Source organism: Ictidomys tridecemlineatus, chromosome 5 (genome assembly GCF_052094955.1).
Source record: "Ictidomys tridecemlineatus isolate mIctTri1 chromosome 5, mIctTri1.hap1, whole genome shotgun sequence".
NCBI lineage: Eukaryota > Metazoa > Chordata > Mammalia > Rodentia > Sciuridae > Ictidomys > Ictidomys tridecemlineatus.
This window is the reverse complement of record NC_135481.1, coordinates 200,241,932-200,254,851: the sequence shown is the minus strand read 5'-3', so window position 1 is coordinate 200,254,851 and position 12,920 is coordinate 200,241,932. Positions and strand designations below refer to the sequence as shown.

The 12,920-nt window shown below is 42.5% G+C and overlaps 1 protein-coding gene across 1 annotated transcript in view; it reads right to left on the bottom strand.

The window, feature by feature from the left end:
• Positions 1-12,920, bottom strand: part of Prpf6 (pre-mRNA processing factor 6) — a 45,186-nt gene that overhangs the window by 29,716 nt on the left and 2,550 nt on the right. The window contains exons 3-9 of the mRNA XM_078052228.1: positions 12,708-12,826; positions 9,991-10,069; positions 8,657-8,833; positions 8,299-8,454; positions 5,932-6,026; positions 5,355-5,511; positions 3,915-4,077 (exon numbers count right to left, since the gene is read on the bottom strand). Of these exons, the coding sequence (XP_077908354.1) occupies positions 3,915-4,077; positions 5,355-5,511; positions 5,932-6,026; positions 8,299-8,454; positions 8,657-8,833; positions 9,991-10,069; positions 12,708-12,826 (946 nt within the window). The remainder of the gene's footprint in view (positions 1-3,914; positions 4,078-5,354; positions 5,512-5,931; positions 6,027-8,298; positions 8,455-8,656; positions 8,834-9,990; positions 10,070-12,707; positions 12,827-12,920) is intronic.

Here is a 12,920-nt window from a genome sequence, read left to right as displayed (position 1 = left end):
TCTTAAAAGCTCACCAACAATTCAGTGCAGCAGCTCTGGGCTCTGCTGTAGTTACCCCAGATAAAGTATGCTGTTTTCAGAAACTCTCCAAGAGAAGGGGCCAGCCAGGACCAGGACCAGGGAGAAGCAGCAACGGCCAACCTGGTGATCTGAAGCTCCTTCACTCTGGTGCAGCATCTGTCTAAGTGAGCAGAGCCGGAAGGCCCCTCCCAAGAGGACCCTAGAGAGGCAATCCCTCCACAATCCCCAACACTCTTCCTCAGGTCTCATCTCCATGAACACTCTCCCCTTTTAGATCTGAAGCCAACCAGAAATGGGATGGCATCATCCAGGTGATCTGGTGGTGAACAGGGAGTGACTAAAAACATATCTGTGACCCTCATCAGACTGGAAGGGGATATTCAGTAAAAGTTTTCCTAAATAAATAACACTAATTATCCAGCACTTAATGTACTTTTCATCAAAGAACTATTTTCCTGGCTGAAACAGACAAGAAGTTGAAGACAGTGTTAACTTTTTGCTCTTGGCCTTATTAAGACAGGCTAAGCATTACACATAAGAAAATAGACCACGAGACCCAACAGGAAACATGCTGGAATGCACAAGTCACATACTCAGGGAGAACTAGGATATAGAAGTCACATACAGTAGACAGTAAGAGGGCGAAGACTACACATGTTAGATAAGGGATGTCCCACCCAAAAGCCCTTGCACATACCTATCAGCACACAGTCCTAAGACATCTCTGATTCTCCTTCAAATACACATCTGAAAATGGAGAGCAAGACAGACTCAACTGCACCTAGACTAAGTACAGGCAGAACAAGACACCTACACAGCACGGTGCAGCACGGTGGCACACGCCTGTAATCCCTGTTACTCAAGAGGTTGAGGCAGGAAGATGGCAAGTTTGAGGCCAGCCTGGACAACTTAGTATGACCCGCTTCAAAATAAAAAGAATTGGGGATGTAGCTCAATGGTAGAACACTTACCTAGCACATATTAGGCCCTGAGTTCCATACCTAGTACAGAAAAAAGATAGAAAGAAGACAGGCAGGTAGGCAGCATGGACTATAAGGTCTGGTGGAGATAGCCAAAGCAAATTCAAGCCAAAAAAGCAAAGCTAGAGGCATCACAACACCTGACATCAAATTATACTACAGAGCTACTGAAACAAAAACTGCATGGTTCTGGCATAAAAACAGACATGTAGATGAGACGTACAGAAGAGAAGATACAGACAAACTCACAGATAGTCATCTGATCCTTGATAAAGTTGCCAAAGACATACACTGGAGAAAAGATAGTCTTTATAACCAATGGTGCTGGGAAAACTGGTTATCCATATGTAGAAGAATGAAACTGAGTCCTTTTCACTCAACACGCACAAAACCAACCCCAAAATGGATCAAAGACCTTGGAACTAGACCAGAAACTATGCAACTCTTACAAGAAAATGTAGGGTCAACACTCCCAATACACAAGCACAATAACTTTCTTAATAAGACCCCTAAAGCTCAGGAAATAATGCCAGAAGTTAATAAATGGAATGGCATCAAATTAAAAAGCTTCTGCACAGCAAAGAAAATAATTAAGAATATTAACAGAGAACATACAGATTGGATAAAATCTTTGCTTATTACTGTTCTGACAGAAGATTAATATCTACAATATATGAAGAACTCAAAAATTTATATAAAAAAATCAAATAATCCAATTAATAAATAGGGAAATGAATTAAATGGACATTTCTCAAAAGAAACATAAATGGCAAAAAAATACATGAAAAAATGTTCAACATCATTAGCAATTAGGGAAATGGAAATCAAAACTTCCCTGAGATTTCATCTCACATGAGGCAGAATGGCAGCCAAGAATACAAATAATAAGGGGCTGGGGATGTAGCTCAGTTGGCAGAGTGCTTGCACAAGGCCCTGGGTTCAATCCCCAGCGCCACAAAAAAAAAAAAAAAAAAAAAAAAAAGAATACAAATAATAAGCCAGGCATGGTAGCACATGCCTGTAATCCCAGTGACTCAGGAGGCTGAGGTAGGAAGACTGTGAGTTCAAAGACAGCTTCAGCAACTTAGTGAGGCACTGAGCAACTCAGCTAGACCCTGTCTCAAAATAAAATATAAAAAGGGGCTGGGGAGGACTGAGGTTATGGCTCAGTGGTAGAGTGCTCACCTAACATGTGTGAGCAGCGGGTTTGATCCTCAGCACCACATATAAATAAATAAAATAGAGGTATTGTGTCCATCTACAACTAAAAATAAAATTTTTTTAAAGGGGCTGAGGATGTGGCCCAGTGGTTAAGCACTCCTGGGGTTCAATCCCCAGTACCAAAAAAAAAAAAGACAAATATTAAGCAAAAAAAAAAAAAAAAAGAACACAAACAATAATAAATGCTGGAGAGGATGTGGAGAAAAAGAACACTTTTACACCATTGGTGAGATTGTAAACTAGTACAACTACTATTAAATCAACATGGAGGTTCCTCAAAAGAGTAGGCATGGATCCATAATATGACCCACTCCTCAGTATTTACCCTGAAGAATTAAAGTCATCTTACTACAGTGAAACATGCATACCCATTTTTGTAGCAGAACAATTCACAATAGCCAAATATGGAACCAGCCTAGGTGTCCATCACTGGCTGAATAAATAAAGAAAAAGGAGCATATACACAGTGGAATTTTATTCAGCCATAAAGAAAAACAAAATTATGCCATTTACGGGAAAATGTTTAGAACTAGAAACCATTATGTTAAGCAAAAGAAGTCAAACTCAGAAGGTCAAGGGTCCTATGCTTTCTCTCACATAGAAACTAGAAAGAAAAAAGAAAAAGAAGTTGGGGGCAGATCTCATGAAAATCAAAAGCAGATCAGCAGAGGAAAGGGACCAAGGGGAAGGGGGCAAGTACTCGGAGTGAAATTGGCCAAATTATATTTTATATGGTATGCATGTTCAAAAATGTAACAACAAGTCTCACCACGATGTACAACTATAATGCACCAATAAAAATGTATGCAGTGAAGCACTAAGCAACTCAGTGAGATCCTGTCTCTAAATAAAATACAAAACAAGGCTGGGGATGTGACTCAGTTGTTAAGTGCTCCTGAGTTCAATCCCTGGTACAAAAAAAAAAAAAAAAAATGTGGTGGTGGGAGAAGCCTTGGTAGAGGGAGCAAGAGTGCTCCTTTCATGAATTCCCAGTGATGAGCATCATATAAGCTGCCAACAAAGGCCACCTTCCAGGAGCCTGAGGCACAGCCTGATCCACGCAGGGAGGAACGCCATCACTGCGGGTAGACCATGCAGTCAGCTCAGACTTACACCAAGCACTCCTCACCCTAGCACAGCACAGTCCTTCCCACAGGCAACCCATCCAGCCTCCAGAGGCCTCAAGGAGATCTGGAACACAGTGCCCTCATCTGGAAGATGAAGAGTATCTGGAGGACAGACTGCCCAGCTTATGTGCTGGAGGAAACCAAGCATTCCAACCAAGCGTTCCAACCAAGCCTCCGTCACGGTGGGCACTTCACACCTTGGTATCCCTCCCCTATGGAGGGTCCAAGAGCAGAGGCAATCCAGCTAGGAAAAAGCTTGGCAAACGTCAGCAGCTCCTTACTCTCAGCATAGCCTTAGCCAAAAAAGATAAAAATAAAACTACACTAAACATCCTGGGCCAAGGAGCAGAGTACCAGGAGTCAAGAAAGCACAGCTCCACCTTGGGATGAAAACCACAGGGACACCTCTTGTAGAGGACAGAGACCATGGGGACATCTCCTATAGGGCACAGGGACCATGGAGGGGAAGTAGGGACACTGACTATGGAAGCCATACGTCTTGTAGGGACGCAGAGACCAGAGGGCCCTCTAAGGGAGGCTTTGTCCTTACCCAAGGGAGGCTCACCTTTCCGAAGAACCCGCTTCTTTGCTCGAATGTCTGTTTCCAGCTCTGCAGCTCTGATGTAGATCCTGACAGACTGTGGGAGATGGCGGACAGCTTGGGCCACCACAGCCTTGGCTGTGTCCCCCGGCTGCAACCTGGCTGCTTCTAGCCAGACATCTTCACTCTGGGGCAGGAAAAAAAAAAAAGCAGTGAGGGCATGTACAGACTGGGAGCCACAGTAGAGCAGTAGGTACTTGGGGCACATATTTAATCAGTCAGCTTGGCCACGCACACCTACACCAGGACTCTCCCTGCAACACCAAGGCATAGAAACATGGCTGCCACATGTCTAACAAAAGACACGTGCAACAACACTTCTCAAAAAGAGTATAATTTCACTCTGCAGGGTTAGCCCACAAAGCAGAGACTGTATCTGATGGAAAGTTCTGATTTGTGCCTGATTCTTGGGTAAGTCCCCTTGGGTCCTTTTTCACTAGCAGTCTGCACAATAAAGTACATGGCACTCAATAAGGCTTCATGAAACTTTTTTTTTTTTAGTTTTAAGTAGACACAATATCTTTATTTTGCATTTATGTGGTGTTGAGGATAGAACTCAGTGCCTCAAGCATGCTAGGCGAGCACTCTACCCCTGAGCCACAACCCAAACTCACTTTATAAAACTTTTTAAGCTTGTCTGGTCATTCCACCTTCAAAAATGCAAGACTGTCCAGGCGTCCACCTGTAATCCCAGCAACTCAGGAGGCTGAGTTAGGAAGAATACAACTTCAAAGCCAGCCTCAGCAACTTAGTGAGGCCCTAAGCAACTCAGGGAGACCCTGTCTCTAAACAAAATACAAAAAAGGCTGGGGATGTGGCTCAGTGGTCAAGTGTCCCTGGGTTCAATCATAGAATCAGGGGGAAAAAAAAAAAAAAAAAAACACCCAAGCTAGACACGTGGTGGAGCACGCCTGTAATACCAGCAGCTCAGGAAGCTGAGGCAAAAGGATCACAAGTTCAAAGCCAGTCTCAGCAAAAGCAAGGCACAAGCAACTCAGTGAGACCCTGTCTCTAAAACAAATATAAAATAGGCCTGGGGATGTGGCTCAGTGTTCAAGTGCCCCTGAGTTCAATCACCAGTACCAAAAAAAAAGCACTAGCATACTCTAATATTCTCCTAAGTGTTAGCATTGTCCTTAGGTTTTTTACATCATGTGGCACAACAAACTACCCAGTTTCACTCTTACCTGCCATTAAAGGGAAAGGGGATCAGCTTCACTCCACGTGGAAACCAGAGAAGCCCACACCCTCCCCTAAGCCGCCTTACCCTCTGTACTTAAGGCAAAGGACTTGCTAGCTTTAGTCTACTCCTATAGGTATCCTGCATGGTATAGACAAACACACAGTCCCTCAGGTGTAGCAATCTTGATGCCATCCAGGAAAATACCCTACAATGGGCTTCACCTTGGGGCACATCTCTGTTCCCTTCATGATGAGGTTCCGAGCGACTTGTAGCTTCCCAGTCACTTCCTCCAGGCGGGCTGACGCAATCCAGGCTGGCGGGTGATGAGGGTTCGTCTCCCGAACAGACTTGAGGAGCAGTCGTGCCTTCTTGATGTCACTGTTGAGAGCAAAAATGCAGTACTGAGCCACACTGCCCGGGGAGCACCCAAGACCAAGAAGAAAGTGTCTATGTCACAATGTACTAAGCAATCGACTCAGCAATGCAAACCAACCAAAATTCCCGACAGCACTACTCCAAGCCTGTTTAACGTCCATGCAGATAATTCTGAACATCAAAAACCACTTTCTAGCTCAGCTAAGGCACTGACTTTGAATGATATGTATAAAACACTTAACACACCCACTCAAATGGAAAATATATACTTTAAAAGAAAAACCAAACTATATCATTTCTTAGAACATCTATCCCATATTTTGACTGCATATTGACAAAAAAAAAAAAAAAAAAAAAAAACCTTAAAACATTCTAAGCAACAGGAGTTCCCTTCCCAAATGACCAACTCTGCACATCACTCACTTGATATCCCCGCCATGGGTGGGGATCATGGAGTTGAGATCCGTCAGATAGCCTTTAGGGTCCACAACAGTCTGTCCACTCACTGAATCAGACACCTGCAATACAAGACAAGCAGAAAATTAGCTGGACGCAACCAGGCACATGCAGAACAAATGCTCAAAGGGCCCCTGGAACAAGTCCTACCAAGAGCCCTGACCCAGTGGGGAGTCACGAAAAGAGGAAAATAACATTATTTCAGATGACAATTTGTGATGATGAACTTTTTCTACATGGAAAAGACACATTAAAAATGGCTAGGAGTAAGGCTAGGGCTATAGCTCATTGGTAGAGCGCTTGCCTTGCAGGTATGAGGCCCTGGGTTCCACCCTTAGCACCACATAAAAATAAAGATATTAAGGGGCTGGGGATGTGGCTCAAGCAGTAGCATGCTCGCGCTCGCCTGGCATGCGTGTGGCCTGGGTTCGATCCTCAGCACCACATACAAAGAAAGATGTTGTGTCTGCTGAAAACTTAAAAGGAAAAAAAAATTAAAATTCTTTCTCTCTCTCTCTCTCTAAAAAAAATAAATAAATAAAGATATTTAAAAAAAAAAAAAAAACCTGGGATATTTATCTCAAAAAAAAGAATGGCTGGGAGCAGTGGCACACACCTGTAATCCCAGAGGCTAGGGAGGCTGATATAGGAGGATTACAAATTCAAAGTCAGCCTCAGCAAAAATGAGGCACTAAGTAATTCAGTGAAACTCTGTCTCTAAATAAAATACAAAATAGAGTTGGGGATGTGGCTCAGTGGTTGAGTGCCCCTGAGTTCAATTCCCAGTACCAAAAAAAAAAAAAAAAAAAAAAAGAACCAATAAGGAGCGAAACCCAGAAATCAAAAAAGATTGGTGATTGCAAGGTTTGGTTTGGGTTTTAGTACCAGAAATTGAACCCCAGGGGCTCTTAACCACTGAGCTTTTAATTTTTTAATTTGAGATGGGGTCCTGCTAAGTTGCTTAGGGTCTCACTAAGTTGCTAAGGCTGGCCTTAAACTCACAATCCTCCTGTCTCAGCCTACAGAGGCCACTGGGATTCTCCTGAGCTGCTGGGATTACAGGTATGAACCACCTACCTAACTTGGAATTTTTTTTGAAGTTTGTGAAATATTCACACGTGATTCTCCAAACACAAATGGAAGATTATACACATCACTCTGAAACTGATTTTTTTTTTTTTTTGGTACCGAGGATTGAACCCAAGGGCACTCAACCACTTAGCCACATCTCCAACCCTTTGTATATTTTTAGAGACAGGGTTTCACTAAATTGCTTAGGGTCTTGCTAAGTTGCAGAAGCTAGCTTTGAAGTTGTGATTCCTCTTGCCTCAGCCTCCCAAGCCACTGGATCACAGGCGTGTGCCACTGCACCCAGATGCAAATGGTTTTCTTTTTTTAAATCTTTTATGTTTCTTAAGTATTTATTGAGTTGTAGATGAACACATATACTGTCTTTATTTTTTTATGTGGTGCTGAGAATCAAACCCAGTGCCTCACACATGCGAGGTAAGCACTTTACCACTGAACTACAGCCTCAGCCCCTGAAACTGGTTTTCATACGTATGATTATTTCTCCTAGTTTACTGGGTCTTTTGTTGACTTTACGGTGTTTTCCATTATGCAAAAATTCTGAATTTCACCATAAACAAATCTGAAACATTTCCCTTCGGGGTTTTTAATGTGCGGTTTCAGAACCAAAAAGGGATCCCTACTGCACTAGGTCCAGCACCCAGTAGTCTCTAGAGTGGCGTGCCCATTCACTTTAGAGCCAGGTGGCAATTTAGTGAAATACGGATGGCCCTAGGTCCAGAATGGAAGAGGATGGTAGGCAATGTCACATAGGTCTGGCCCTTTGGATGCGGCCCTGGGTGCACTGTGCTTGCCTGGACTATAGGTACACGCAGTCCTCACCTGAACACAGAATTCTATCTATTTTTGTAACAGAAAAAAGACTCTTTACTTTTTTCTTTTCCTTTTGGTACTGGGGATTGAACCCAGGGGTGCTCTACCACTGAGCTACATCCCCAGCCCTTTTTATTTTGAGACAGGGTCTCACTGTGCCTGGCCTTGTTGGGTTTGTTTGTTTAAATAACATACATTTTTAAATATCTTTTTTTTAAATTTATGTTTTAGTTATAGATGGACACAATACCTTTACTTTATTTACTTATTTTTATGTGGTGCCAAGGAGCAAACCCAGTGCCTCAAATATGTGAGGCAAGCACTCTACCACTGAACCCCAGCCCCAGCCCCTTGTTGGGTTTTTAAAACAATCATAATAGCTTTATAATCGGGTAACAAGATGTTCATAGGAAAACACCCAGGGCCACTCACCTGGCTCAGCCTCATGTCCATCAGGGTGTTCCTTGCTTGGCCAATCTTCCTCATGTCCAGCTCACCTGTGCCTGGCGTCATCAGTCCTGGGGTCATCCCACCTGGGTATGGAGTGTTCAGTCCACCTGGGTATGGCGTGTTCAGACCCCCAAATTGCTGGAAGGTAAAGGATAAAACACTGGTTTGCACTTTCATGTGAACTTCATCTTCCCTGAAATAGTCCCACAGGAGCTAATAGGCCCATCTGTGCAGACTCAGCCATAGCACAACTACTGAGCTGCAGGCACACTCAACCCATTGCTCCCACCTGACCTGTCCAAACCCCAGAGCCCCATTTGCCTTCTTTTCAGATGCTCACAGTTTGCCGGGGATCCACAGAAGTATGGTTTTCCCCAGTCTGTAAATGCTTTGCAAAAAAACTATCAGGAACAGGGGTCAGCTTCTCATAACGTGGATTCCGTTGGCGTTTGTTTCTTGCATCACCAACTTCTGGGATGCTTAGCCACTCTTCCTCTGTGACCTCTGCCAGCTTCCTCTGGAAACACAGTCCAAAGCATGAATCATCAACAGAAGTTCATGACTCAGACAGAGCTACACTCATCCTCCTACAACCTGCGGAGCAGCAGGCCTTAGAGAGGATTTTGATGCAGAAATGGCCTTCTACTACACTTAAGAGAAATCCATTTATTGGATCTGTTCTATGGAATTAAAATATAAATTATTCTATCAAAGCATAGGTACAATGGTGCACACCTATAATCCCAGCAACTCAGGAGGCTGAGGTAAAAAAATCAAAAGTTCCAGGCCAGCCTGGGTAACTTAGGGAGACCCTGCCTCAAAATAAGAAAGGGGCTAGGATGTAGCTTAGTGTTAGAGCACCCCTGGGTTTGATCCCCAATACTGGGAGGCAGTGGGGAGCCCAACAGGCAGAGTTTAGAAAACCTTACTTACAGAGCTGGGGTTGTGGCTCCATGGCAGAGTACTTGCCTCGCACATGTAAGGCACTGGGTTTGATCTTCAGACCACACAAAATGAATAATAAAATAAAGGTATTGTTGGGGCTGGGGTTGTAGCTCAGTGGTAGCGTGCTTGCCTAGCATGTGTGATGCACTGGGTTCGATTCTCAGCATCACATACAAATAAATAAAATAAAGGCTCAACAACAACTAAAAATTAAAAAAAAAAAAGGTATTGTGTCCATCTACAACTAAAAAAATTTTTTTTAAATAGAAAATCTTACATGCAAATGAAGTTAAAATTACACGAAAATAAGTTTACTGTTCCCACCTTTTACAATAGGTGAAGGAAAAGTATTTTGTTTTTTAAACATACACATAATTAAATGTACTAAAGTATAAACCTTCTAAGCAATTAAGTAAAGCACAGTTAGTAAAATCTCATCAACTCCACAGCAAAGCAGCCAGGCCCTTTGCTCAGGCTAGGTATATCAGAAACACACCAGCCAGGCACAGGCACCTGAAGCCCCCAGCACGCAGGAGGCTGAGAGGAGTTAAAGAGACCGGTCTGGGCAATGTAACAAGACTGTTACCAAAAAAGGGGTGGAGGATGTGGTGTGGCTATGGCAGAGAGCTTACCTAGATCAGACATGAGGCCCTGGGTTCAATTCCCAGCACTACAAAAAAAAAAAAAAAAAGAAGAAGAAAGAAACAGCATGCCATACCACCTGCTTACTTTGAGATCTGAAAACTGCTGCTGAATTTTAGGGCGTTCCATCCGGTACTTCTCAATCTCTTCTTTCTCCCTTTGCTCTCTATGAAATAAAATATGTACCTGCATTAGAAATATTAGGGGCCTATGTCTGTAATCCCAGCAGCTTGGGAGGCTGAGACAGGAGGATCACAAGTTCAAAGCCAACCTCAGCAAAAGCAACTCAGTGAGATCCTGTCTCTAAATAAATAAAATACAAAATAGGGCTTAGGATGCGGTTTAGGGGTTGAACTAAAGATTGAACTCATGCCTGAGTTCAATCTCTGGTACCCCCCCTCAAAAAAGAAAGAAAGGAAGGAAGGAAGGAAGGAAGGAAGGAAGGAAGGAAGGAAGGAACACTGTGTCCATTCCAAAACAAAGCTGGCTAGTTGTATACCCTAATTAAATCACCAAAAAAGAATACTTTCATACTAAGCTGCTTAGTCAAGTGTATATTAAGGCAACTATGGAAACATTTATATACATAGTAATTCAACTATCTACCAACTGAAAATAGGCAGAAATTTGATAAAATTAAAAGAAGTTATCTTACTTTGATATATAGTTGCTTGAGTTACAATGGAGTTCTGTAGCAATAAACCCATCACAAGCTGAAAATTTCCCAAGTCAAAAATCCATGTAAATGGGTGCTTCTCATTCTCAAGATAGCCCGCACTCTCCCTTGAAAGTCTATCTACCTTCCTAAATAAACCTGCCTATGCAAAAAAAAAGTGTGTAATACCCCTACTCTACTGAACACATGAGCTTTACAGAACACACCACAGAGCACTAGGTGTCATTCCTTAGATTGCATGGATGACCAGGAGCTGCTCAGCATCACAAGAAAGTATCTTGCCGCCTATCGCTAGCTCTAGAAAAGATTAAAATTCAAAGTACAGTTTCTATTGAATGCATACTGCTTTCATACCATCTGTAATGTTGAAAATCATGAGTCGAACCTTTTTAGAGGGCAACCATCTATAAATTCTTCCATTTGAACACAAGTATATTCACTGCTTTAAAATTCACAAATTCCCTAAGGCCAGCCTATGAAAGTTCAACTCAGAAGCAAAACTGAAAACTATGAGAGGTCCCTATATATATAAAGCCCTCAACTTATCTCGCCCATCTGCCAGGTCAGATGGTTTGTATCACCATCCACGTAACTTTTTCAGGGACACAGGGCTATGGATCATTTAGAACTAAGCTTAGACAAACCAAATCAATCTACCAGGAGTTGATATGAACCAACTAGCTACAACTTTTTAAAATGAGATTTAAATTTTCCTCTATAAAGAAAAAGGAAAACATCCTTTGGTAGGAACATAAATTGGTAGGAATTTATATGTAATCTGATAAATGGACTGAAGGCATGGTGGCAGAACCCTGTAATCCTGGCTACTCAGGAGGCTAAGTCAATAGGAATGCAAGTTCGAGACCAGCCCCAAAGCTAGTTGCCCTGCCTGGGCAACTTAGTGAGGCCCTATCCCAAAACAGAAATTTTAAAAGGGCTAGGGATGTGGCTCAGCAGTAGAGTTCCTGCCTTGCATGTGTGATGCCCTGGGTTCCATCACCAGTACTGGGGTGAAAAAAAAGAGAGAGAAAGAAAGAAAAACAACAAAAAAGGCAAGGGGTGCAGCTTAGTGGCAGAGTGCTTGCCTAGCATGTGCAAACCCCTGGTTTTGATCCCCAGCACCACCAAAAACAAAACGCAATAGAAAGAGAAAAAAGAAGTATTAATAGTTACTCTCTGGGCTTATAAAGAAACATACTTCATCTCATTTTTCTAATCCTCTATAATAAGAAATTTGGAGTTTTTTGTTTGTTTGTTTTTACCCTTGCACTAGGTATTGAACCCAAGCTAGGCAAACACTCTACCGCTGAGCTACACCCCCAATCCTTTTTAATTTGAGACAAGGTCTCATTAAGTTGCCCAGGCTAGCCCTGAATTTATGATCTTCCTGCCTCAGCCACCCATGCACCTAGGATTACTGGCATGTACCACCAAACACAGGTAAAAATGTAACTTCCTATTACAATAAATTAGAAACTTGCAAACCAATATAATGCCTTTTTATACATTATAGCATCTTATGTTTACTTCACTAAGTTCCCCAGAATAAGGACAAAGGATTCAGAAAGCTGCCACATCAATTGGTACACTGAAGTAACATCAATAACAGAGATGCAGAACACTCACCCCAGAGGCCTGCAGAGAAAGTCTCCTCTCCAACAGGTACCAAGGACAGAGCTTGCCTGAGTTGGCACCATAGGAACCACTATCCAAAGCCTGCTTCTCATAGACTTCCTGATGTCTGCACCTCCCACCAGCCCAACTTGGTTAAATCACTCCCAACCCTATAGCCACACACAACACTGACATGTGGAACAAGTTTCCAAACCACAACTACCATAAAATCTGTATATTCATTTTCAAATTATTTAATATGGATTAATCAACATCACTCTCCATTTCATGGATAACTCTAATGTCTAGTCAAAGTAATATCCCAAATTCTGATTTGAGGGGTATTCAGGCTATAGAGTTCTCAAGCTTCACTGTAGCCCCCAGACCCAGCTGACCCAGACCAAGACCCATGCTGCCTTGAAGCTAAGCTGATACATACTAATCCTACAACTCTTCTCTTAGTCTAAAGTCAGTGCAAAACTTATTCTGTCAGATAAAAACAGCATTAATTTACCTTCTTTCTTTTCTTCTTTCATCCATCCTTTTATCCAGAGCTGCATAAATAGCATCTGCTTCCTCATCATCTTTCTCATAGGGCCCACTGGAAAAGAGGCTCCCAGCATAGCCATTAAACTAAGAACCAAACAATATATTAAAAGAGTCAGTACTACCTTGAACATAATCCCACCAACTCAAAGGACTTTTCAGATGTAAATTACTTGCCAAC